Below are 27,494 nucleotides of genomic sequence, written 5' to 3'. Positions count from 1 at the left end.
CTAGTTTGTCACATTCGTCGTGACTTGCAACATGGTACAGACATGCAGGGGTTGTGATTGCAGCCTCTTCATCCAAAAGTTGACTTAAAATTTCCTACACAACCAGTCTCTCTGATGTTGAATTAATTTCTCATCATCAATTTCACTAATTTTCCATGTGGGCACACAATTTTCTTTTTTACCACCCAGGATTATTACTGTGTAAACATGTGAATAACTAATAAAATTGGAGGCAGAACATTTCAGGAAATGAAGAAACAGTCACACTCAAAGTAAAAAAAAAAACCACACAAGTTTTACACAGCCCAATCTTATTTTATTGCTACAACAGATTATTCTGCTCAGGAACAAGTCTGGTATTAGTAAAGACTCTCCCTGACCGGGAATAGAGATGCACTGCCATGTGCCACCTACTGGGATGATCGAAAACGACAGACATAAGTGGATGCGAAAAGAAATGACAAAACCAGGAGACAATGGTGGTTGGCTGTCAAACCAGGCTTCGGAGAGGTTTCCTACTATACAGAGCAGTTCTAAAGACTACATGTGTAAAAAACAATAAAGTGGAGACCATGGCCACAACTAAATGATGCCTGGCCACGCATACATGGGCAGGTGGTAGTGATTATATTGCAGGTAGTCAAGGATGCTCTTCTCCACCAGCTTCTTGTAGATTGTTTCCTGGAAAACTCTTTTGAGGTATTTCCTGGGCTTCTCCTTCAGGTTAATTTCTTCATCTTCTATCTGATGGGCTAACTGTTCTATGGAAGGGAGTTTTTCCTCCTGGCAAACACAGCAAGAGGCCAGATACAGAAATTACTTGCACTTAGCCCCACCATAAGAGGGCAGTTTCACTAAAATGAAGAACATAGTGGCCAGTTCCCCAAGGATGGTTAAATTTTTCCTAGTTTTTAATATTTTTAATTGTGGCAAAATATACATGACAAATTTACCACTTTACTAATTTTTAAATGTACATTTCAGTGGCATTAAGGACATTCACATTTTTGTGCAACCATCACCAACATCCATCTCCAGAACTTTTGTATCCTCCCAAACTGAAATTCTGTCCCCATTAAACTCCAACTCCCCATTCCTCCTCCTCCCAGTTTCTGGCAACCACCATTCTACTTTCTGACTCTATGAATCTGACTACTCTAGGCACCTCATATAAGTGGAATCATATAGTATTTGTCTTTTTGTTATTAGCTCACTTCACTTAGCATGATATCCTCAAGGTTCACCAAGCATAGTGATGTTAAGATCTTAATTTTCAGATAAAAATGATCTGTAATCATGCTTATTTTAAAAATAAGAAAAGTGATGAAATACTCTTACATGAAAATTTCTAGATGGTTTACTTGGTTAGAATCCCTAAGAAATAGGATTTTAAAAGCTTAGAATACATTCTTAGTAAAGTCAAAATTCATTGATATCTCTAAAGATAGGGCTTAGGGAGAATAAAGTTACATGAGGTTGAGAATCATACGCTGTGCAACTCTCTAATATAGTAAGGATTTTTGCCAACATTTATTCTAAAAATATTCAAGCCTAAAGCAAGTTGTTAGAATTGTACAGTTGGTACTTGCAAACACATCACCTGGATTCTATAGCTAATGTTGCACCGTATTTGCTTCATCTGTCCATGTATCTATCTATAGGAGGATTGTTATAAAAAGCACTTCACTGAGGTTTGAACTGTATGGTTTATGAACACCACAATAATTAAAAATTACCCTAAAGAAAGGAAGAGTTACATGGACTTTGAAGTTATATTTATTTGAATTACCAATAATTCTTTTTATTTTGAACAGAAAAAAGTGGTAACTTGCATAATTCTACTGGATCATTAACTTATTAATTTTAAGAACTTACAGATAGAAAAAATAATACTCAAACTACATGGGGCATAGGGAAATTACCACTTGGTTATTTAAGTGACACACTACTCAGTGTCAGAGATTATGCGCACATCCATTAGAAGAACGGTCACTGAAGTCCAGGACTTCAAATCAGCCCAACAAAGATGGTGAGAGAGAAAAAGGCAACTGATGCCCAGAACCAAATATTAGACGTGCTTAATAATGTGATTGCCACCAGCATGTCCCGAAGGATATATTCTGTAATATATAAGAGTTTTTTCTCTTCTCCAAGAATTCTCCTCATGAGGGGAGAATTGTGTCAAACAAAAGCATTAAACGTATATTGATTTTTCCCACAATAATTATTGAAGATTTGGGGCTCATGACACTGTTTTGGCATTGGGATAAATACTGTAAAGTCACAAAATAGAACTTCTAAGTTTACCTAAGACAAATACTTCTCTAGATTGTAAACAACTCTTTGTGCATTTGCTTCTTATAGTCTGACCCCTCTCGGTCTGACCATCTCCCCTCTCAAAGTGCTCATCTACGACCAACCCTCTTCACAATGCCATATGAAATACACAATTCTTTGTATCTGGGTATTTCATTTAACATAATGTTTTGATGTTCATCCACTTTGTAGAATGTATCAGTACTTCATTTCTTTTTATGGCAGAATAATATTACATTGTGTGGATAGACCACATTATTTATCCATTGATGGACATTTGGGCTGTTTATTCTGAATAGTGCTGCTATGAACATTCATGTACTAGTATTCACTTGGATGCTTATTTTTCAATTCTTTGGTTATATATACCTAGAAGTGCAATGGCTATGTCATATAGTAATTTTGCATATAAGATTTTAAGGAACCATCAACCCGTTTTCCACAGCAGCTGCACAATTTTACATTCCCATCAGCAATTTGTGAGGGTTCCAGTTTTTCTACATTCTTGCTAATACTTGCTGCTATTATTATTATTATTATTATTATTTACTAGAGTCAGTCTAGTGGGTGTGATGTGGTATTTCATTGTGGTTCTGCTTTGCATTTTCCTAATGATTAATGATGTTAACATCTTCTCATGTAAATGAGTTTACTTCTGGACTCTCTATTTCATTGATCTCTCCACCTATCTTTATGTAAGTACCATACTGTCTTGGTAACTGTTGTTTTGTAGTGTTTTGAGATTTTACAGAGTTATGTCCTTTGACTTTTTTTAAATATCCAAAATTGTTTCGGCTACTTGGAGTCCCTAGCATATCCATATGAACTGTAGGATTAGCTTTTCCTTCTACAAAAAAAAAAATGCCATTGGGATTTTGATAGGATTGCATTGAATCTGTAGATTGTTTTAGAGAGTATCATTCGTTATCTTAACAAATTAAGTCTTCAAGTCCATGAACACAGAAGTCTTTCCATTTGTTTAGGTCTTCTTTAGTTTCTTTCAGAAATGTTTTATAGTTTTCAGTGTGCAAAGCTTGCATCTCCTTAGTGAAATTTATGCCTATGTATTTTATTATTCTTGATGCTATTGTAAATGGAATTGCTTTTTAATTTCGTTTTTGGATTATTCATTGCTAATATAGATAACTGATTATTGTGTGATCTTGTATCCCAGAATATGTGGACTTAATTTATTAGCTCTAATGTTATTTTGTGCATTATGTAGGATTTTCTATATGTCATAAGATCTTGTCATTGGAGAATAGAGATAGTTTTACTTCTTCCTTTCCAATGTGGAGGTCTTTTTTTTCCTTTTTCCTAATTGCTCTGGCTAGAACTTTTAGGACAATGTCAAATGTGGTGAAAGCAGGCATCTTTGTCTTGTCCCAAATTACAGAGGTAAAGCTTTCACTCTTTCATCATTAAGTGTGATATTAGCTGTAGGTTTTTCATACATACACTTTATTAGGTTGGGGCAGTTCCCTTCTATTTTTAGGTTTTTCAGTTTTTTGTTTTGTTTTGTTTTTTACTGTAAAAGCATGTTTGATTTAGTCAAATGCTTTTTCTCCATCAATTGAGATGGTAGCATTACCCCCCTTTGTTCTATTCATGACTAATTTCCATATGTTGAACCACCCTTACATTCTTGGGGTAATTATCACTTGATCATGGTATATAATCCTTTTAATATGCTGCTGGTTTAGTTTACTAGTATTCATTTAAAGATTTTCATATCTAAATCCATAGGGGATATTGTTCTGTAGTTTTTTCTTTTTATATCTTTGGCTTTGGTATCAGGGTAATGATGACATCACAGAATGAGCTAGGAAGTGCTCCTTTCTCTTCTATCTTTTTTAGGAGGAGTTTGAGAAGGATTCGTGTTAATTCTTTAAGTATTTGGTGGAATTCACCAGGGAAGATGTCTGGTCTTAGGCTTTTCTTTGCTCAGTGGTTTTTGATTACTGATTCAATACCTTCACTTGTTACAGGTCTGTTGAGATTTTCTGTTTATCGTGGGGTCAGTTTTTATAGTTGTGTGTTTCTAGGAAAATTGTCCATTTTATCTTCGTTATCTAATTGTTTGGCATACAGTTGTTCATAGTATTCTTATAATCCATTTTTACTTTTGTAAAGTCAGTAGTAATATCCTCATTTTTATTTCTTATTTTAGTAATTTATCTTTTTTCTTAGTCGGTCTGGTTCAAGGTTTGTCAATTTTGTTTACCTTTTCAAAGAACCAACTTTTGTGTTTATCAATCTTTCTCTGTCATTCTTCTATTTCCCATATACTTTATCTTCACTAAAATTTATATTATTTCTTTCCTCTGTTAGCATTGGGTTTTCTTTGGCTTTTTTTCTAGTTCCTTAAGATATAAAATTAGGTTATTGATTTGAGATCTTTCCTTTTTAAAAATATAGGCATTTATATCTATGAATTTTCCTCTGAAAGATGATTTTGCTGCATCTCATAAATTTTGGTGTATTGTGTTTTAATTTCCATTTGTCTCTGTTTTAATATCCCATTAGAGAACTTCTTTGATCAAAGAAGTTGCTTAATAATCTGTTAATTTCCAAAAATTTGTGAATTTTTTCTTTGTTTTTATTTCCTAATTTCACTTCATTGTGTTTAGATAATATATTTTGTATGATTTAAATATTTAAAATTTATTGACAATTACTTTGTGGCCTAACATATGGCCTATCCTAGAGAATGATCTGTGTACACTTGAGAAGAATGTGCATCCTGCTGTTATTGTTGGGTAGAGTGTTCTGTATGCATGTGTTAGTTCTAATTCATTTATAGTACTGCTCAAGTCTTCTATGTCCTTATTGATATTCTGATTATTCTATGCATTATTAAAAGTGAGATATTAAAGTTTCCAGCTATCATTTCAGAATAATTTCTCCCTTCAATTCTATGAACTTTTGCTTCCTATATCTTGGGGTTCTGTTGTTAGGTATAATTGTTATATATTGTTATTATAATTGTTTGTAATTGTAATATATTTCTTAAAGAATTTTGAGGGGTAATTTTCACTCCACAATATTTCACTTTGGTGAATGACTCTTTGGCTTCAATCACAGCTAACTGCAGTGCCAGTGGATTTCCTCTCTTAACATCCACAAACAGATTTGAGATGTCTTATATAATGAGCTTCTTTTTAAAATAAATGACATATAGATTTGAGGTAACTTGTAACAGTCACAGACAATATTTTTTTATTTCTTTCTCCTCATATGGAAAAAGAGGAAAATTGATATGCTAAGCTCTAGGATATCATAGTTAATAGATGTTAATTTCTGAATTTCCCTGAAAACAAGGTAGAAACTGAGATGAAATGGGTTACATCCACTCAGTATTAGGGAAAAGGAATTACAATTATTCTTTAGTGAAGGATACACTCTCTATTTTCCTAGTGTCAGACTCTTAATATGAAATTCCTGCATGTGTTTATATGACTGCCATTTCCATTGTCAGCCTGTCTCCACCATAACTGTCACCACCACAGTTACTTACGGTGGCTGGCACTTACTGAGAGCCATTCTTCTGTGCCACATACTCGCACACATCCCATCCTTTACCCCTTCCACAGCTCTCTGAGGTGGGAACAGCTAGTCCCTGCTCCATGGGAATCTGAGCTAGAGGCAGATACCACTGCACATACCACCTCTTCTTCTGGCCTCTCCCATTTGACAAAGGCAAATGTGGAAAATAGAGCAATCCCCAATGGAGGCTTTTTTCCCCCAGAAGTTTTACTTTCTGGAAGTCTAAAAAACCCATAGGAATGGTTGGGGAGCCTGTAGTGTCTCTTCCACAAATGTCCATGGCCACATATGATCTACTGAAAGAGCCTGCTGTCCGCACTGTTCATTTATGGGAAACTGAACCAGAGCAAATGTCTGTTTATTGGTAAAGGGTGACAGTTCTCAGTGAGTACCATGAACAGTGAGTTACTGGGTTTGACAGTTTACTTGGAAAAGTGAAGGAAAAGCTTCCCTTTTTAAGCTTGACACCTAAAACCCCTTGGCCTTGTGCAAAATGTTAACAGAGAAGCTCAGATCTGGGCTGTAGAGGACATGGGCACAGAGTTTTGATGGGGTAACTAGAAAACTAATGAATCTTTACTGTGAGGCAGAAATGAGCTGTAGAGTACATTTTGAGAGGCAGGAGAGTATCTGAGTCATTAAGTGGAGTTCAGTAAACACCAGGCTTTCCATTGGGACTCATATTTCAACTGGACCTGACTTCCTTACAGCCTCAGGATGAAGTGCAGGGAACTGTCTGACTTACAGTCATAGTCCCCTCTACTTTTCTCATGTACATTTTCCTGCCAGCTTCTTACCTATGTGTACCCTAAAGACAACTGAGTTTGGTTTAAATTTTAAATCTACTTTTCTCAATCTGAATCTACTTCAGATTAATAAAATTGTTTCACTTTTCTAGCTTGAATCCCAGGGATAAAACTGAAAAGCAGAGGTTGGGAGGAGTGCACAATGAAGAGAAAATACCAAGCCACATAGTTGGGCCCCGTGTGGCTCAGTGCCGTGTTCCTGTCTTTGGAGTGACAGATCTTTGAGTTTGAAGCTTGCTGGCTACTGACTAGCTGTGTAAATGATGGGCAGGTCACTTAAAGTCTTTCAGCTTCAGCTTTCTCGTTGGTAAAGGACAGATGATAACAGTCCCTCTGCCCACCTAGGATGGTTCTTGTTAGGATGACAACAGAGATGCCGAACTTGCCCATATAGACAGAAAAACAAGGCGGAAGCTCAGTTGTGCTTCAGCTGGTGTCTGAGTGAAGCAAGCAGCAGTCTTTAAGGATATTTGACCACTTTTTAAGCACAGATGTTAACTTTACCTAACTCTGGTAAGGACTCTCGTGTTGAAAGAAATAATTTAAAGTTTCACAAATATTCTACTATTTACAACGCAGAGTCGAATTTCTTGCTGAACACGGAGGCTTTGGGATGTGTAGCCTAACTTCCAGTTAATTCTGTACTGCTTTGAGAAAGAAGTTTTGGTTATAAAAGAAGTGTGTTTGGACATCTGATGACTTCTCGTTACATGTTCAAACAGTACATGCACTCAAATGTTTAGCAAATAGCTGATCAGAAACTAAAGGAATGCAATCTTCCTTCTTGGGGACAAGCAGATATAACTCATGTCCAACACTCGCCAACACTGTTTGCTGATATTGAAAATACAATTATTTTTAAAAAGGAAAAAGAAATTTGCCCTTCGTAAAAGGATTTAAATAATCCACTGTCCCTGAATATCACCATCCATGTTTAAATACTCTGTAGTTTGTTCATATGAAGTATAGTTAGTTTGAAACTATAAACTATTCCCATAAAGTGGGAATGCAGGGAAAAGTCTAAATGATCAACAACTGTAAACTGTTTATAATTTGCAAGGAATAACTCACATATCCATTAATCACTCTTACCTCCTTAGAGGTTAAGATTTGCCGTAACTCTTTCCTGAGATCAATAAAACGATCGTGAAAGAGGGCTATACACCAGGGCTCCGTGAAGAAGCTAGTGAGGAAAGAAAAGATTCAGTTAGCTGGAAACCCTCTCATTACCACTAATAAAGTATTTACCTGCTTCTTTGCCGTTATAAATTACAGTCCTGGCCCCACTGCAATCGTTTGCTCATAAAATGCTTCGTAGAATAGCCTGGCCAATCAATTTTTTAAATGGATGTTCCTGATGTAAGGCCAGGTTCCATAATTACATTTAAAGTGGTTTAATTCAGAGCTAGGGCAAGACCCAGTGAAGAATCCTGATTTTATCAGCATTTAAAAGCCTGAAGACCTGTAAAGAACGGTGTCTCCATTATCTGCCCTCGTTTGAGAAAAACAGATTGCAGGATTAACTGAACTGCTGCATAAACAAATTAAATTTGGGTAGACAATAACACAAATGTTGTTCATAATTAAGATTTCTGGATTAATAATGACCAGAAAAACAGGCCACCTCCATGTTGCAACATAGTCTTCATACAATTGTACTGATGCTTAATTTAATCTCTTCTCAGAGAGCAGCTCTTTTAGTGTTTATATTTGCTAACTTTTCACTGAAAACTATTTGAATAAATGCTTTCCTTCATGGAGGACAGTATGGCCATGCATTATTTACAGATGATTGCTGAAGATTGGGTGCATTTTTTGGAATAACGAAGAATGTTTATTTATTCTTGGAATAACCAAAAACAGTTATTAAACTTGTACTTTATTTAATGCTAGTGTCTTGGAACAGGACACTTCACTTCTTCAGGAGACACATCGATTACATGGGCTTCACTCTTGCTGTATGTGAGTATGTCATTTCTATTACTGTTAAAGGATGCTATGTATGTGCACAGGGGAAGAAAAAGCTGGTGGCCATGCAGATGGGCACCTTCTGTTTTCTGAGGCTTAACGTTAATTCTTGGGGAGGGAGCTAATGAGTCTCAAGGACTAGTGAGGCATTGAAAGGCAAATCTAATGACAAAAGTCTGTGCTATGATCAGCGTGGATTCAGGTATATCAATTATTGCCTATCATTTATTCACTTAACCAGAACATGACCCAATTTCATGCTTAATTATCTACTTTGTTGTTCAGGTCATATATTCATATGACTATTAATTCTACTAATATTTACTTCACCCCCATTATATGCTCAACACTGTTCTGGGTCCTGGGGAAATAGCAGGGACCAAAACAGACAAATATCCCTTATATTCAAGCAACAAATAGGCAAATATGTAGAATGTTAGAGAATGAGAACAATTAGGAGAAAACATAAATCAAGAGAGGGCAGGAGGAAGCCAAAAAAAGGTTAAGTCACCTAAGACAGGGAAAATAACTGAGGGAAAGGAGAGAGTGAGCCAGGTGGAGATTGCGGTAAGAGGCTTCTGGAGAGAGGAAACAGCAGGTGCAAGGATGTGCCTAGACCACTTAGGGAGGCGGGATGGGTATAAATAAAGGGGAATTGGTAGGAGATGAGCTCAGGAAAGTGATGGGAAGGAAGGATGCTCCTGGAGACAGGGATAAGTCAGATCTGTTGTGTAATCACTTCATGGCTGTCTAGCTCAGCATTTGCCTGTAACAGCCATCCTATAGATGTTCATAAAATGAATGAATGAATAAGTGAATGAATTAATGAATGCACATTGCACTGTTTATATTTTATGTACTTGGCCTTGGTTGATCTTTCATTGATATAGAATAAAATTGTGACAAATAAATAGGTGACAAAACTCTACAAAATGCCCTATGATCGAAAACTCAATAGAACAGTAGGAAAGCTGTGTGTGAAACCAGGTTTAAGGATGGTCTTTCTGAGCCCTATAGCATGGAAGGCTAAGGGTGTCAGAAGGGCCCCTAATGGAAACAGAACTGCTCACTTCTACAGTTACTCAAGACCACTGAATTCTGAATGAATGCAGTCAAATCAATGGGAGTCCTAGTAATAGGGTTATTGGCCTCTAGAAACCCTTGCCAACATCGACATCTAATTCCTGGAGTAAAGACATTGGTGCAGGGCTGGCTGCCTCAGGAGGGACCAGCTCAGTAGGGTGGCATTTTGACTCATCTCAGACAGTAGTTTCTTAGACCAACATATCAATAATATCTGAAGTACAGATACTTAAGCACAGCTTTGCCAGGATGGTCCCTTACTCAGATCTAAAGAGCTTTTAAAGAAGCTTCAGGGAACTGTGGATGTGCAAATCCTAAAACTATCATAATTCCTACATTAGAAACCAATGAGCCCTTTTAAATTTGTTGCCATCCTTCCTCAGTTACTGAGATTGCCCACTGAGTGGTTCCATACACCATTAGGAGTTCCCACCCACTTCTTTTGGTTGTCAAGAGCCACACACATCCTTCTAAGTGGCATAAGTTCTGTCTCTCTGCTTTCCTCGTTCAGCCCAACTCTGTTGCAACACCCCAGGTGCTGTTCAGGTGGTTTTTCTGTCTATTGCCTTCAGAACTCTCACCTTTTTTTTTGATATATTTATTGATTATGCTATTACAGTTGTCCCATTTCCCCCCCCCTTCACTCAATTCCATCCTGCCCACCCCCTCCCTCCCACATTCCCCTCCCTATAGTTCATGTCCATGGGTCATACTTATAAGTTCTTTGGCTTCTACATTTCCTACACTATTCTTATCCTCCCCCTGTCTATTATCCACCTATCATTTATGCTATTTATTCTCTGTACCTTTGCCCCTCTCTCCCCCTCCCAATCCCCTATTGATAACCCTCCATGTGATCTCCATTTCTGTGGTTCTGTTTCTGTTCTTGTTGTTTGCTTAGTTTGCTTTTGTTTTGGTTTTAGGTGTGGTTGTTAATAACTGTGAGTTTGCTGTCATTTTTACTGTTCATATTTTTTATCTTCTTTTTCTTAGATAAGTCCCTTTAACATTTCATATAATAATGGCTTGGTGATGATGAACTCCTTGAACTTGACCTTATCTGAGAAGCACTTAATCTGCCCTTTCATTCTAAATGATAGCTTTGCTGGATACAGTAATCTTGGATGTAGGCTCTTGCCTTTCATGACTTAGAATACTTCTTGCCAGTCCCTTCTTGCCTGTAAGGTCTCTTTTGAGAAATCAGCTGACAGTCTTGTGGGAACCCCTTTGTAGGTAACTGTGTCCTTTTCTCTTGCTGCTTCTAAGATTCTCTCCTCCTGTTTCATCTTGGGTAATGTAATTATGATGTGCCTTGGTGTGTTCCTCCTTGGGTCCAGCTTCTTTGGGACTCTCTGAGCTTCCTGGACTTCCTGGAAGTCTATTTCCTTTGCCAGATTGGGGAAGTTCTCCTTCATTATCTGTTCAAATAAGTTTTCAATTTTTTGTTCTTCCTCTTCTCCTTCTGGCACCCCTATAATTCGGATGTTGGAACGTTTCAAGATGTCCTGGAGGTTCCTAAGCCTCTCCTCATTTTTCCGAATCCTTGTTTCTTCATTCTTTTCTGGTTGGATGTTTCTTTCTTCCTTCTGGTCCACACCGTTGATTTGAGTCCAAGTTTCTTTCGCATCACTATTGGTTCCCTGTACATTTTCCTTTGTTTCTCTTAGCATAGCCTTCATTTTTTCATCTATTTTTCGACCAAATTCAACCAATTCTGTGAGCGTCTTAATAACCAGTGTTTTGAACTGTGCATCTGATAGGTTGGCTATCTCTTCCTCGCTTAGTTGTATTTTTTCTGGAGCTTTAAAGTGTTCTGTCATTTGGGCCTTTTTTTTTTTTTTTTTTTTTTTTTGGTCTTGGCGCATCTGTTACTTAAAGGGGCAGAGCCTTAGGTGTTCCCAGGGAGGGGCGGGGTCTCGCTGATCTCTGAGCTGTGACACTGTACGTGGGGGAGGGGCCGAGAGGGAGCAATGGCGCTTGCTCCACTCTCCACTGGATTTCGGTCACTCCCTCTGCTACCCACAATCAAATTGGGCCCCTCTGGTGCTGGTTCCCGAGTGGGTGGGCTTATGCACACTCTAGGCCCCTGTAGGTCTCTCCAACGACCTCTCCTGTGAGGCCAGGAGTCTCTCCTGCTGCTCCCCCAACCCCCATGGGCGTTTTCAATCAGACCTTTGAGGCTTTATTTCCCTGCCCTGGAGCCGTGGGTTTCGCAGTCTGCTTCACTCCCTGCCGGTCGTCCAGGTTTATCTATGCGCGGATGTGGGGCCGCAGGGTGCTACCCACCGCTCTGCCTGCCCCGTTCTCCACCACTCTGAGTCCTGCCCTCTTGGTTTATCTGTACGCGAATGTAGGGCCACAGGGCCTGCTAGTGGTCAGACTGCCTGCCCTGTTCGTAGTCCCACACTCCGCCAGTCTCGGTCCCGCCACGGCCACGCAAGTCCTCCGCCCCGGTCCCCGTCTCTGCCCCTCCTACCAGTATGGATATATGTTCCTTTTTTATCTACTTGGTGTCGGACTTCCTTGCTGTTCGATTTTCTGTTAGTTCTGGTTGTGCGAGGAGGCGCAGTGTGTCTACCTACGCCGCCATCTTGGTTCTCTAGAACTCTCACCTCTTTACTGTCTGCTTCAATGAGGGCATTCTGGGAAAGCCCCACTTCCCTTAGGGTCACACTGCTGCCCACCCGAGGCTCTGGCCTGCCATCCACTGCACACATTTGCATAGCCTCCATTCGCAAAGCCAAACACAGATGGCTAGAGAAATAAGTGGTCCTTAATCCTCTGAAAATATCAATATAACTACTAAGCAAGTCTACACAGTGCTTGGGGGGAGGAGGGGTATGAGGAAGTTGGATGTATTGCAAATTCTTCCGTTTGCTGCCTTTGAAACTCCATGGCCTCTTACACCTGCATCTGGAAGAAATGGCACCTTGGCCTTTGACAATCCCTATTCTCATCACATGATGTTGAACAGCTTGCTCAGTGGCTTAGCAGACCTAAAATTCCCCCCTTCCACAACCCCGACCACTGCCTCCTATGGAAAATCATTTTGGGATCCTTGTCATAATTTCTATAGCCAAGTGCTACCAATAACATTGGAATTTGTCAGTGGCAGCCATTTTTTTTATTTCTAAAATAGAAAGATGGTTGTAGAGCTCTATTTGGATTTTTCTTTTTTGTCTCTCAAGAAAGAACTCTTGGGTTCCAATAAAAAAAAAAAAAAGAGTGATAATGAAATAATACTCTCGAAACCAAACCAACAAATGGACTTCTGAAGGCTTGTTTTCAACTTTATTGCAGTTTCAGTGGTGGTTCCCTAGAGACAATTTCATAGGGTCAAGGAATGATAGATGATAGTGCTCTCACACCCGGGAGAGCTGGTGCACCACCAAGAGGAGCTTTTAGGTTACTGTCCCACCTGGAGAGCAGCTTCTGCACATCTGTCTGCTACATCAGATTACTCACAGACTGCTCCATGGATCAAGATAAATATGTATAAAGTGAAGTAGCTGCTAAAAAATAAAAATAAAAAAAATAAAGTGAAGCAATTGCTAATTGTAGGGTGATTGTTAGATGTAAAGTGTTGTGGCTACATGTGAAAAGGAATCGTTTCTTCTGATTAAGAAAAAAAAAAAAGTACCCCAAACCTACCTAATGAAGAATCATACTTGCAAGGTCCTTCTCCAGTACTTACAGAAACTGCTTATTTTGGTAGTAATTTTTAAAGTATATTTTATTGATTATGTATTACAGTTGTCCCATTTTTTCTCCCCTTTATACCCCCCTGCCCTGTACCTCATTCTCTTCAGCATGTCCCTGGGTCATACATATAAGTTCTTTGGCTTCTCCATTTCCTATAGTATTCTTAACCTCCCCCCTATTTTGTATCACCAGTTATGCTTCTTATTCCTTGTACCTTTTCTCCCATTCTCCCCCTTCTCCTTCCCCACTGATAACCCTCCATGTGATCTCTGGTTCTGTGATTCTGTTCCTGTTCTAGTTGTTTATGTAGTTTTTATTTTTGATTTTTAGGCTCATTTGTTGATAGTTGGGAGATTGTTGTCATTTTACTGTTCATATTTTTGATCTTTTTCTTTTTCTTAGATAAGTCCCTTTAACATTTCATATAATAAGGGCTTGGTGATGATGAATTCCTTTAATTTGACCTTATCTGGGAAGCACTTTATCTGCCTTCCATTCTAAATGATAGCTTTGCTGGATAGAGTAATATTGGATGGAGATCCTTGCCTTTCATTACTTTGAATGCTCCTTCCCAGTCCTTTCTTGCCTGTAAGTTATCTTTTGAGAAATCAGCTGATAGTCTTATGGGAATGCCTTTGTAGGTAACTGTCTCCTTTTCTCTTGTTGTTTTAAGATTTCTCTTCTCTTTTAAGATTTTCTCCCTATCTTTAATCTTAGGCAACTTAATTATGATATGTCTTGGTGTGTTCCTCTTTGGGTCCAACTTCTTTGGGAGTCTCTGAGCTTCCTGGACTTGTATGTCAATTTTCTTCATCAGATTGGGGAAGTTCTTCCTCATTATTTATTCATATAAGTTTTTAATTTCTTGCTCTTCCTCTTTGCCTTCTTGGCACCCTTATGATTTGGATGTTGTAACATTTAAAATTGTTCCAGAGGTTCCTAAGCCTCTCCTCATTAAAAAAAAAATTCTTGTTTCTTCATTCTGTTCTGGTTGAATGTTTATTTCTTCCTTTTGTTCCAAATCATTGATTTGAGTCCCAGTTTCCTTCCCTTTACTGTTGGTTCCCTGCATATTTTTTTTTATTTCACTTTGTATAGCCTTCACTTCTTCCTTTATTTTGTGGCCATCCTCAATCACTTCTGTGAGCATCTTGATTACCAATGTTTTGAACTCTGCCATCTGATAGGTTGGCTATCTCCTTATCACTTAGTTCTTTTTCTGGAGTTTTGATCTTTTCTTTCATTTGGGACATATTTATTTGTCTTAATACAGCTGTTCTACTGTAGAGGATGGAAGCTTATTTATTTACTAGGGTGGGGCAACCCACTTTGCTGGGTTGTGGTGCTGTATGTGGGAGAGGGTCAGAGAGAAGGAACAATGCCACTTGGTTGCTCTCACCCTGATTTTACTCATTTCCCCTTGCTACCTACAGCAAATTGCGTCCTTCTAGTGCTGATTCGTAGGTGGGTGGACTTGTGTACGTTCTAGGACCCTGTGGGCCCTTCCAAGGGAGTCTCTGGTGAGACTGGCAGTTTCTCTTGCTGCCACAACCCCCACAAATTTTTACAGCCAGAGGTTTTGAGGCTTTATTCCTCCATGCTAGAACCCTGGGTTGTGTGGTCTGTCTTGCTCCCTAGTTGTTCACCTCCAGGTGAATTTATCTGCAGGTGAATGTGGGACCGCATGATCTGCCGGCTGCCACCTTACTCCACGTCCTCTCTGTCCTAGCTGCTCACCTCTGCCCCTCCTACTAGTCTGGATGGATGTTCTTTATTCTCCTGCTTTAACTCCTTGATTCTTGGGCTTGCATATAGTTTGACTATAGTTCTGGCAGTTCTGGTTGTTTTTTGTTTTCAAATTGGCTGTTATTCTTCTTTAGGTTGTGTGAGGAAGTGAAGTGTATATATTTATGCCCCCATCTTGGCCTGAAGCTCTGGTAGTGATTTTTAAAGGGCTCATCAAATGACCTCAGAGTGGGCACAGTGATAAGGCTGCCCTTGTCAGTCTGTAGCCCTTGGTCATTCACCAATCACAGCTCCCAAGTAGCCTGGCCTCTGTCTATAATTCACTTTCATGCTCCTTGAGACCTTGTTTGCTTCTGGAAAATCAACTTTTAAAAAAATATATTAGTTTTATTTTCAGAGCAGTAAAGATTTTTCACATACTTCCCTTTTCCCTCAGTTTCCCAATACCTTGCATTAGTGTAAGACATTTGTTATAATTCACGAACCAATATCAATACATTATTCTTAAATATAGTCTGCAGTTTACACTGGGATTCATTTGTTGTGTTGCATATGTTCTAGCATTTGACAAATGCATCATGTTGTGTAGCCACCACTACATGATCATACACAAGAGTTTCACTGCCCTAAAAATCCCCTGTGCCTCCCTTCCTCCCTCTGAACCCCTGGAAAATTAACATTTTAGGAAATTGACTTTTTTAGAGAAAAAAGGCTGTATAACAATTTTTGAAATATTTTTAAATTATGAAATATTTTATGGTTTTCTTAGTATTTTTCTCAGAATTGGAGTGCTATTCTTCCACCACAAAATACTATGCCTCTCAAACTTGCCAGCAGCCCCTGAGATCAACAGCTATGTGGCTTGAGACTTTGGTTTTCTAAGGTGCTGGATTTGGGGATTAGTTTAGGATGAAAGATATTTGAGTTTCCATATTCTATAATGTGCAGGGGACTATGATTTTAGGGAACATTTGAAAATGTGGGCATTATAATTTACTTGCTAAAAATCCATGTGCTTTAATTACCAAACCAAACACATGCGTGAAGCTGGGGTGAGGTTTGTTCACTGGGAATTTCAGAACCAGATTCACTCTGGATGAGGAGGAAGCTGCATCTGGAGTGTTCTAGTTGGCAAACCATAATCAGACAGCACCTCTCAGGTGGGCAAGGCATCCCAACACCAGGGCAGTGAGGACCAGCTCCTTCTAGCAGGAGCCAATGTATTTTATTCAGCAGTAGGCAAATTTAATCTCATTATTAAAAAGAAAGAAATGGGTTTGCATTATATTTCTTTTTCAGTTCTGCATGGAACAGACAACACCAGTCCTGATGGCAGGTGGCACCCTGCTGAGCATTTTCTACCCTGGCCACTTCAGCTAGTCAAGAAGTGGAATTCTGGAAAGCCATGGTCAACTCCCTTTCCACACTAGCTGTGGGCTGCAGACACCCCTCTTTCTTACTGCGTCTGGGACTGGGGTGCTCTAGGCTGGGGGGATCTGACTGGGGCAGCCTCAGGGCCCACACTCAGAGTCCATTTGTAGCTCAGACTTCTCTCCACTTCAGACCTGTACCCTGGCTGCATGCTGTTCCCTTTGCTGCCTCCCACTATGGAGTCTAGGGGTCTCACCCCCATCCCTTGAAATACCTTGCCCCTGACCTGGCCACGGTCTCTGCAGCCTAGAGGACCCTATTCTAAGTTTTCATCTTCCCTAGTGTTCAAGTACAACAAAAACCTCCTCCTTGAAGATAACTCCTGGCTGAGGGCTTCCACTTACTTTCTCTGCCTCATTTTCACTGTATGAGGCATATCTGTCCTTGCAGAAGAGTTAACCTGGTGCATGTCTTGTTCTCTTACACACTGTGCACTCTGGGTCCCCATAGCATACAGCACAGGGCTGGTCCTTTTGAGACAGAAGGAGCATGTGGGGCCCATGCTTCTGAAGAGATCTGCAGGTGAGTGCAGGGGCCAGACTCAGCTACTCTCCCTCCAGTCCACAGAGAGCTTTGCACCAGCTGTAGTGACCCAGCTTAGGGTGGGTGAGAGGTGTTTAGAGTGGGAAGGACTCGTGTGTGCTTCCTCTAAACCATCCTAGAAACAAGGCAGCTTTCCTCATTAAAATTAGACAAACTTTGAATTTAACCAAATTCATTTTGCAATTGGTTACAACATTGAGTCAAATTAGATGATTTCCTTTTGATATAAGGATGTTAGAAGTTTTATTTTAAGAAAAGTTTTAGCTCTAGTTTTTTGTCCCACCCCTCCCCTCAAACTTAATGACTTATGTATTTTGGTTTCTTTTCTTCTCCATAGAAAGAAGAGGAACATCTGAAGTCCTTGCCAAGGCCGGGGGCCGGTCTGCATTAATGGCAGCAAGTGCTACAGATGATCAACATTGGGGAGGAGCTTTCAGAAAATTTATATTTCTGTGAATACTGTAAATTTAAAAAGAACTAGAAAATATTAACTTCTTTCCCAATTAATATTCAAAAAGGGAAGACTAATTGCTGCCACTAAGTAACCCACATAGCTGGTCACCTAGAAAACTTTAGGGGAGAATGCCAGGCAAGAACACAGCAACAATGGGATTTCTAAGTGGCTGTGTAGATTTGAGTGTTAACATCACAAAAATCATTTCTACGCAGCTGTGAGAAAAAGTTTACATGAATTCTCCAGGGCCCAAACAGAAGACATTATGGTCTCTGTTCATTTTGTCAATGGTCAACCTGGTTTATTTGGGAAGACTTAAATTCTCCACCATTTTTGCAATAATATACCTTTCTTAAAAGCCCCAGGAAATGTTGATTCATGGAACTGAATTAACCATTTCTGATCGATATGGTCCAATCATTAAACAATTGATCAGACTTCGCCAGAGCTCACCCTTATCTGGTCATTCAGCCTATTTTATTGACAAAATCATACAGTCTAGGAGGGGATCTGGTAACTAGCTTAGCCATTGGTCATTCTCAGGATGAGCAAAACAAATCGATAAGACACACTGAAAGAAGCTGCATTCATTGGCCTCAGAAAAAAAGTACAGCATATCTAAGGGAAAAGAAAAGTGAGTAAAGGGCGTTGTTATTTCAAATACTGGGTATTAACTCCAAGGCCATGGCCCTCTGGTGGGTCAGTAGGAAAGGAGAGTTGCAGGAGTAAGGCTGCATTCCCCAGAATCCAAACAGTTCAACTGGAAATTGCTAAACTACTCAACTATTAGAAAAAAAGAGGTGGGTGGGCAGAGAAGAGAAACATCCTTCTCCAAGATCTTTTTGTTTTAAACAAAAAGCATTCAAGTTTTCTTCTGGTGTGATAAAAGTCAGTTTTTTGCTTTTAGGATCCCCAGCTGCCACTCACACCTGCACAGAGGTTTGCAAGATCTGGAATCTCCCCTAAGAGTTGTCTCTTCTCCTGGTGGGGACTGCATCTGGGTGGCCTACAGGTTTTCCTCTGAGAATGAGGTTCTTACTGTACATGCCCATCTTGTACTGACAGTATCTTAGATTCACAGCAGAGGGTAACAATTATTCTGTAATGCCCAATTGTAGATTATGCTTAATGAGGAGTCTCAACCTTATGGTACCATGGGCTGAAGCTTGGCTGCTATGACCTGTCTGTCCCACTGACATTCTGATACATAGAAGGCAGGAAGTGACAAACATCGTGGTATGTCGTCAAGGGGCCAGGTATGTATGGCCTACAGATGTGTTTGCTTTGGCTTGAGCAACATTTGGAAATTTAATTTCTAATTTTAAGAAATCACATTTGACAATCAGCCCAGTTGATGCCTTCTGTGGTTCATCATTGTCATAATTGTCATTTCCCAGCCTAGACAGGCCACAGAGGACATCTGGGTGTGCCAAGCCCAGTTAAAGGACTTGGGTGAGATAGAGGCAGGTTTATAAACATGTTTTCTGAAGCCACCTGCCCCATATCCCCTTCTTCTTCTGGTATGTGTGTTATGAGCCCATATTTATGTTCTATATTCCTTTCTCCTTCCATCCACCCACCTGTCCATTTATCCATCCCTTCCTCCATTCTAATAGGTTTAGTAAGGCATTGCAAAACCCTGTTTTTTTTAAAATTCTCAAGGCCTACTTTCCTTTGGTTCTCTGTTCTCTGCTGCTCAGTCCACCCTTCAACAAGTACTCTTTCCTTCCCCCTTGTGCTTCCATAATGACTTTTCTCTCTCCTCTTTTCTCTGTCCTAGGTGTCTTCCATAGCTTCTGACTTCAGTGGCAAAATGGCAAAGAAGGGGAAGACCTAGGAGGCCATTCTCTGCCATTAAATCTTTATGTGCCAGATACTTTACCAGCATGGAGGAAAACAACCCAAAAGTACACACATGAAGGGTAGAGGTGTTAGAAAAACTTAAGCCAGCACAGCAACAAAGGGCTGCAATGGGCACACTTCGGCAAGGCTGAAGGCAAAAGCATGACTCAGAGGGAATGAAATTGTGGTCCAACTGACCTCAGTTCTTCGTCCTTTCTGTCACTGCACTGCCAAGCCTTCTTTTCTTGCACTCATGTTTGCCAAACTTCAGTTACCTTGGGAATCCATCAGTTTTTGCAAGGACTACATTTTGATTAATTCAAGAATTTTCTTCTGATTAATTTGGTGTTTTTTTAAAATGGAAATAATTTCTTCCGTCTTGTCCTAAGTGATAATATCTGTGAAATCACAGATTTGATGTGCTTGTTATATTTTTTCTTATTCTTATTGAAATTATGCCATAATTAAATAAGATATGTGGCTCTACAGCCTAAGGAATCTTGCATACTACCTGGTGGATGCTTACTACACTCTGGGACACATTTTTTTTTTACTGAATTGTGTACTTTATTTTTTTAATTTATTTTTTAATTGTTTTATTGTTGTTCAAGTACAGTTGTCTGCATTTACTTCCCACCACTCTACCCCAACCCCAGCCATCCTCACCTCCTTCCCATGATTCCACCTTGCCTTGGTTTTGTCCCTGAGTCCTTTACAATTGTTCCTGAAAACCCCTCCCCACTTTCCCCCCATTATCCCCTCCTACCTCTCCTCTGGTTACTGCCAGATTTTTCTTAATTTCAATGTTTCTGGTTACATTTTGCTTGCTTGTTTGTTTTGTTGATTAGGTTCCACTTAAAGGTGAGATCATATGGTATTTGTCTTTCACTGCCTGGCTTATTTCACTTAGCATAATGCTCTCCAGTTCCATGTATGCTGTCGCAAAGGGTAGGAGCTCCTTCTTCCTTTCTGTGTAGTATTCCATTGTGTAAATGTACCATAGTTTTTTGATCCATTCATTTACTGATGGGCACTTAGGTTGCTTCTGGCACTTGGCAATTGTAAATTGTGCTGCTATGAACACTGGGGGCCCAAATTTTTAAAATTTATTGATTTGAGAGAAAGAGAGAGAGAAAGAACCATCGACTTGTTCCACTTATGTATGAATTCATTGATTGATTCTTGCATGTGCCCTGATGGGGAATTGAACCTGCAACCTTGGCACATGGGAACTATGCTCTAACCAACTGAGCTACTTGACCAGGGCTTAAGACTCATTTTTTCTTTGATGCTGGAGCTGCTGTTGTATTCATCTGAAGACACAAATCCACAGACACCATGCTAAATAATTTATGTGCACTATCTCACTTCATCCTAATTCCAAGTCTCTAAAGTTGGACTGGCTGGCTCAATTTACAGATGAGGAAACAGATTCAGAAAAGTTAAATGCCTTGCCCAAGGTTATGTAACTAACAAGTGGCTGAAGTGGGTCTTTTTTAAAAAAGTATTTTATTTATTTATTTTTAGAGAAAGAAGAAGAGAGGGAGAGAGGGAGAGAAACATTAATAGTGGCTGCCTTCCATGCGGCCCTTACTGGGGACCTGGCCCACAACCCAGGCATGTGCTCTGATTGGGGATTGAACTGGCGACCCTTTGGTTCACAGGCCAGCACTCAATCCACTGAGCCACACCAGCCAGAGCTGAACTGGGTCTTCATCATAATTTTGTGTGATCTGAAAGTTCATGCTCTAATAACTCCACAACCAAATCTCACTTCCTTATGCTTATTCCTTAGCCTTTCTAGCAACTTTCTGAATCACCCCAGATTCCTTGGTATCCCTTGCATTAGCTAAGATTAGGTTTGATTGCTGTTACACAAAATTTCAAAATAACAGTGGCTTTTAAAAGGCATAGGTATAGTTTTCTTTTATATAAAGAAAGTCCAGGTGTGGTGTCTAGGATCGGCATGGTGGTTCCACAGACATCAGATCACAGAACTATCCATAGGGCTTTTAGCCTCATGGAGCAAAATGGCTGCTGAGCTTTAGTCATCACATGCATGTCTTGGATGGGGAAAGGGATAAAGAGAGCCCTTCCCCTCTCCTCTAGGGAGAATTCCCAAAAGTCCCATACAACACTTGACTTATATCTTACTGGCCAAAAGTTGGTCACATAGCTTCCTTGGCTTCAGGGGAGGCTGGGAATCATTGCATTTATTTTCAGTACAATGTAACATCCTATAAATCATGATTCTATTTCCGAAAAGAAGAGAATGGATGTGGTATCTACTATGATGCCCAATAGACTGTATAGCATCTACTTTTTACAAAAATATTTTCTTAAAATTAAATTTACAAAAATTGGGAGAATGTATTTAGTTGAAGTTACCAGAACTTAATATCTATCATTTTAGGTTCAAACCTGTCCCCAAACTAGACATTCTGGGGAAAAACCCACACAAATATTTTCCATATGGGACAGCCACCTCAAAGCCCCAGTGTCCTTGGAGGTCTGAGCTGGCTTTAACACAGAAGATAACAAGGAGCAATTTATGTTCACGCTGCAAGGTTATATTCTGGTCATTTTATTCTGCCATGAAAGAAAGTGTATTCATGCATTTCAATACAATTTTCAAAAATGAAAATAAGAACCAATAAGTATTTCCAGTTAACCCTAGGTTTGTTTGAAAATTAAATTACATGCTTCTGGGGCAGTGGAATCTATTCAAAGATGCCACAATTAGTTCAGCAGATGCAGCCCTGTGACACACTGTGACAAAGCACCTTGAAGACTGAAATGGAAGTTTAATTATAAATATTTCCTGTCTACCTTGAGTTGGCCAGAATCTCTATCTACCCAATTTATTGCTTTAAGGCAGATCAAGAAAGATACATGATTTCCAAAGCAGAACTAACTAGTTATTTGATAAACAGTTGTAATTGCCACCTGCTAAAGAGTTAGATGACAGAAAAACAAGTATCCTCTGAATAAAATTCAGCTATGGTTTTGTCACAACCTAGAACTGGCCTAAACAGACAATGGATGTTTACTGCTCACTGGCATGAAAACAAAACTGTTAATCTCTGGCAGAAGTCAGCCATCTTCTGAATGGCTTGAAAACAGCCTCGCTCTTGCTGTTGGTCAGTCCACGGATTTACAGAGGCTGCATCTGTCCAGTTACCCTGGTGTACCAGGAACCCGGAAGCTTACACTGCTCAGAGCCAGGTGTCCCCCCACCCCTACCACCTGCCCCAGCACTGGGAGGAGCCCTGTCCTGTCACAGAGATGCTGGAGATAATCCCTGGAACAGCTTTTTCTGCCCAGGAAAGGAGGCTGCTATATGCTGGAGGCCACAGGGACGGGCCTGTTTATTTGTGAGCTGTACACACCCAGAACTGTCTCTGGAGGGAGACCCCCAGCAGTGCCCAGGCCTTGGCATCACCACCCTGAAGTGGGGAGGCTGTGCTCTCTCTAAGCACAAGCTTTTCTCAGGCTCACTGTGTCTGTGAGGACTCACCCAGCTCATGCTGGGGACAGAGCACAGACTGCCTCCCCCCACTGCCACCAGCATCCTGGATTTCAGAAACACTATTAGAGAATCATCTGCCTTCTGTGCATTTGTTTTTGTGAATCCCAGACACAGTCCAGGAAAAACTGTGCTTCACCTTAGAAAACAGAATAAATTTATCTTATGAACCTTACAAATCTAGTCAATGATAACATTATCCTCCTTGCTTTGACCTTGAAGGAACTCAAAGACAACTATGTGAATTTACTAAATAAAGACCGGTGTTTGAACACATGGTCTCTCCACCTCAGCCCAGCTTCATGTTGCTGTCCTGCCTTCATTTCCCTTTTATTGATGACTTTTTCTTTTTTTGCTAGCACTGCCACTTGTTAGGTTATATAATCTTGAGCTAGTAAGATTCAACCGCTGCCAGCCTCCATCTTCAGAGCTGTGGAGTGGGGATAAGGACGGCCCTTACCTCAGAGTTACTCCCAGCATTTGAAGAGACTCTCCAGGAAGGAACAAGGTTTGACATGGGGGAAGGGCTCAATTTGTATTGTGTTATTATTAATATTGTTATTGTTGATTTTCTCAATTATCCTACTGTATATACTTGCGTGAACTGCCTCAATTTCTTTCTGGTATGAATTAGACACTAAATATATTACTAAACACTTTTTGTTTGCCGTTTAAATCAAAACTTTCTTTGTCATAACTGCAATTTTTCCACCTCAGGAACTTCTTTTCCTACATGCAAGGGTGTCTGTATAAACCAATTTAGCTGCAGTTTTATAGCAGCAATTAATTTTAGCTGCAATAAAAGTAAGAGAGACTGCATAAGAAGCCTTCATGGAGTTTTGTTGTACACTAAAGAGGTATGTGGATATCGATAAAAATTACACAGTACATAGGAATAGTTAAATTGAGGCTTTTTTTTCTTTTTGGTCTAAATTGATTAAAGTTAAATTAAAAGTATCAATGAAATTCTTCCGCTTGCTTATTTCGTCTAGTGAGGCAATTATGTAAACCGGTTGACCCACTTGTGTGATCCGGAAGGGCAGGGGCTGAGGTGCCTGCGAGCCTCCTGGGCCTGGCCTGACTTGCCAGAGGGGACAAGTCTTCTTATAGAAAGAGTGTAATTTTTATATCCTTAAGAGTTGTGTTTCTCTGTAAGTTTATCAATTAAAGCACAGTCACAACAACGTCCACCAAGCCTTCCGCCGCCCCTTACAGTGATGCCTGGACCCTGCACGGGAGCACAGGGGTGAATCTGCTCACGTTTCTGCGCTTTTATTCCATCTGCGGTATTTCCTTGCACATCTCTGGCTTATTAGGGGCTACATTAATTGAATTTGTACGATGAATCTAGAGCCCTGGAAGTTGTCCAGGTATTTACATTGATTTGTTATATAAATTCAGGTCTTAGTATGAGGCGGGTTGGCATTTAATTTTGTAGATAAAGGAAAGCTCTTAGGGCTTTAGCTTCCCTTCCCGTGTCCCTCTCCTCTTATTCTGCGTTTCTCTTCATAGAAAGCACAGCCATTTTCCTTTAATTAGGCTGCCAGAGCACCAGCTAGCATTAGGCCACTCAGCCACTCAGCCATGCTCGCAGCCATGGCCATTTCCTATCCATTTTCTGAAAGAAAAGAAAAAAGTGTCTATGTGCACATTAAAACCCCACAAATCCAGGAGGAGGGGCACAAAAGAACCAGGTGGGATCACCTTTTATGAGACTGAGGCCACAAGAACTGGCAAACCCCAGAAAGCAAGATATTTTGCTGCTTCATTATTCCTTTGGTGAAATTAAGTGCTCTTTACACTTTGGAAGAGTGTTCAGTAGAAATATCATTTACCTGTACAGAATATATTCAGCATGTTTAACATATGTTTATTTATAATAATTAACCAATAAATGAAACAATTCTGTTTCATAATAGGCTTTTCTAATTAATGTGGTTTTTTGTTTTTACTGAGCTTTTGCAGATATAATAACAAACTACAAACTGTTCCTTCACTTTCTTTGTCGCTTTCATGTTTTCAGGTTTGTAGTTTCCAAAAATCAAGTATTAAAATTCAACCAACATATTTCTAGGCCTTAATTCCCAAAAACACAATAATGAGGGTAATGGATTATAACCCATGGAATAGTGTAAGAATTTGTAAGTCCACATTGCTACAGATAAGTGAATAAATAAATAAATGAAAAAGAGGGGACAACTCTTCCTCATAGTCAAAAATTAAGTAATAAATGTAGAATGAACGATGAAGTTAGAAAATCACCCTTTGGCAAACAGCACAATAACAATTGTTTCAGGCAAGAACTCTTTATGGATGCTAAAATTAGTGGGAAAAGAATGATGAAAAATAGGATATTTACATAGTCTCAAAATACCACTAATTGATTGAAGGTAAAAATAGTACATTTCCAGCAGAGACACCTGAAGTCTCCACTCTAATCAAGTGACCACATTAACAACACTAGTCAAAGGACAAATTTACACCATGTACCTCCTAATATCATGCACTGAGAGGAACACAACATCACTCCTGTGGTTCTTGCCAAGACGGTATAACCTGAAATGAGTAGTAAGGAAACATCAGACAAACCCAAACTGGTAGACATTCCATAACATAACTGGCCTGTATTTTTCACAAGTGAAAGCTTATGAAAGTCAAGTCTGAGGAACGATTCCAGACTGGAGATGATTAAGGAGACAAAACAAATAATTGCAATGTGGGATCTTGGATGGATTTTGAACTAGAACAAGGGACATCAGTGGGACAATTAGCAAAATGTGAATACAAATTTGTATAATGTCATTTTAAAATTTTGACAATTGTACTATGGTTGTGTGAGAATGTCATTATTTTTAGGAACTACTACTGAAGTATTTAAGGGTACCATTTCCTTTTTTAAAAAAGTGTATTTTATTGATTATGGTATTACAGTTTTCCCAGTTTTTTTCTCTCCTTTAATACCCCTCCACCCTGCACCCCCACACCCTCCAGCACTGCTCCACCCACTTAGTTCATGTCCATGAGTTGTATATATAAATTCTTTGGCTTCTCCATTTCCTATACTATTCTTAACCTCCCCCCATCTGTTTTGCACCTACCATTTATGCTTCTTATTCCCTGTACTTTTCCCCCCATTCTCCCCACCCCCCTTCCCAATGATAATCCTCTTTGTGACCTCCACTTTTTTTTTTCTGTTCTAGTTGTTTGCTTAGTTTTTGTGTTTGTTTTTTAGGTTCAGTTGTTGATAGTTGTGAGTTTGTCATCATTTTACTGTTCATAGTCTTGATCTTTTTCTTAGATAAGTCCTTTTAACATTTCATATAATAAGGGCTTGGTGATGATGAACTCCCTTAACCTTATCTGGGAAGCACTTTTTTGCCCTTCCATTGTAAATGACAGCTTTGTTGGATAGAGTACTCTTTGATGGAGGTCCTTGCCTTTCATGACTTGGAATACTTCTTTCCAGGCCCTTCTTGCCTGTAAGGTTTCTTTTGAGAAATCAGCTGATAGTCTTATGGGAACTCCTTTGTAGGTAACTGTCTCCTTTTCTCTTGCTGCTTGTAATATTTTCTCCTTATCTTCAATCTTGGGCAACTTAATTATGATGTGTCTTGGTGTGTTTCTTCTTGGATCCAACTTCTTTGGGACTCTCGGAGTTTCCTGGACTTGTATGTCTAGTGCACTCACCAGATTGGTGAAGTTTTCCTTCATTATTTGTTCAAATAAGTTTTCCATTTCTTGCTCTCCCTCTTCTCCTTCTGCACCCTTGTTATTTGGATATTGGAACTTTTAAAGTTGTTCCAGAGGTTCCTAAGCCTCTCCTCATTTTTTGAATTCTTGTTCTTCATTTTGTTCTGGTTGAATGTTTATTTCTTCCTTTTGTTCCAAATCATTCATTTGAGTCTGGTTTCCTTCCCATCCTGTTGGTTCCCCATATATTTTCCTTCATTTAACTTTGTACAGTCTTCATTTCTTCATTCATTTTGTGACTGAACTCAATCATTTCTGTGAGCATCCTAATTACCAGTGTTTTGAACTCTGGATCTGGTAGATTGTCTATCTCCTTGTTGCTTAGTTCTCTTTTTGGAGTTTTCATCTGTTCTTTCATTTGGGCCATATTTCTTTGTCTTGGCACACCTGTTACATTATAAGGGGCGGAGCCTTAGGTATTTACCAGGGTGGGGCAACCCATTCACTGATTTGTGGTGCTGTATGAAGGGGAGGGGTCAGAGAGGGAACAATGCCCCTTCCTTGTTTGTTTGGCTTTCGCCCCACTTTCTGTCACTTCCCTCTCTTCCCACAAGTGGATTTTGCCCTTTCAAGTGCTGATTCCCAGGTGGATGGGTTTGTGTATGTCCTAGGACTCTGTGGGTCTCTCCAATGGAGTCTCCTGTGAGGCTGGGAGTTTCTCTCATCCCCACAACCCCCACAGGTTTTCAGAGCTAGAGGTTTTGAGGCTTTAGTTTCCTGCACTGGAACCTTGGGTTGCACAGTTTTTCTTGCTCCCCAGTTGTTCTTCCTGGCTTATCCG

General features: G+C 39.7%; 1 protein-coding gene across 6 annotated transcripts in view; it reads right to left on the bottom strand.

Moving 5' to 3' along the window:
* Positions 1-268: 268 nt before the first annotated feature.
* CFAP61 (cilia and flagella associated protein 61) overlaps positions 269-27,494 on the bottom strand; it is a 354,209-nt gene continuing 326,983 nt past the window's right edge. For 5 of the 6 annotated variants that reach the window (XM_045194437.2, XM_053927357.2, XM_024559865.4 and 2 more), the window contains 2 exons: positions 7,761-7,851; positions 269-783 (listed from right to left, as the gene is read on the bottom strand). In XM_045194437.2, coding sequence (XP_045050372.2) covers positions 583-783; positions 7,761-7,851 — 292 coding nt within the window. In that variant the 3' untranslated portion in view covers positions 269-582. The remainder of the gene's footprint in view (positions 784-7,760; positions 7,852-27,494) is intronic. The other variant, XM_045194438.3, reaches the window with a different exon arrangement.

This window comes from Desmodus rotundus, chromosome 6 (genome assembly GCF_022682495.2).
Source record: "Desmodus rotundus isolate HL8 chromosome 6, HLdesRot8A.1, whole genome shotgun sequence".
NCBI classification, from domain to species: Eukaryota; Metazoa; Chordata; class Mammalia; order Chiroptera; family Phyllostomidae; genus Desmodus; species Desmodus rotundus.
Note: the sequence above shows the minus strand (reverse complement) of the source record. Positions and strands in the feature narration are given on the sequence as shown.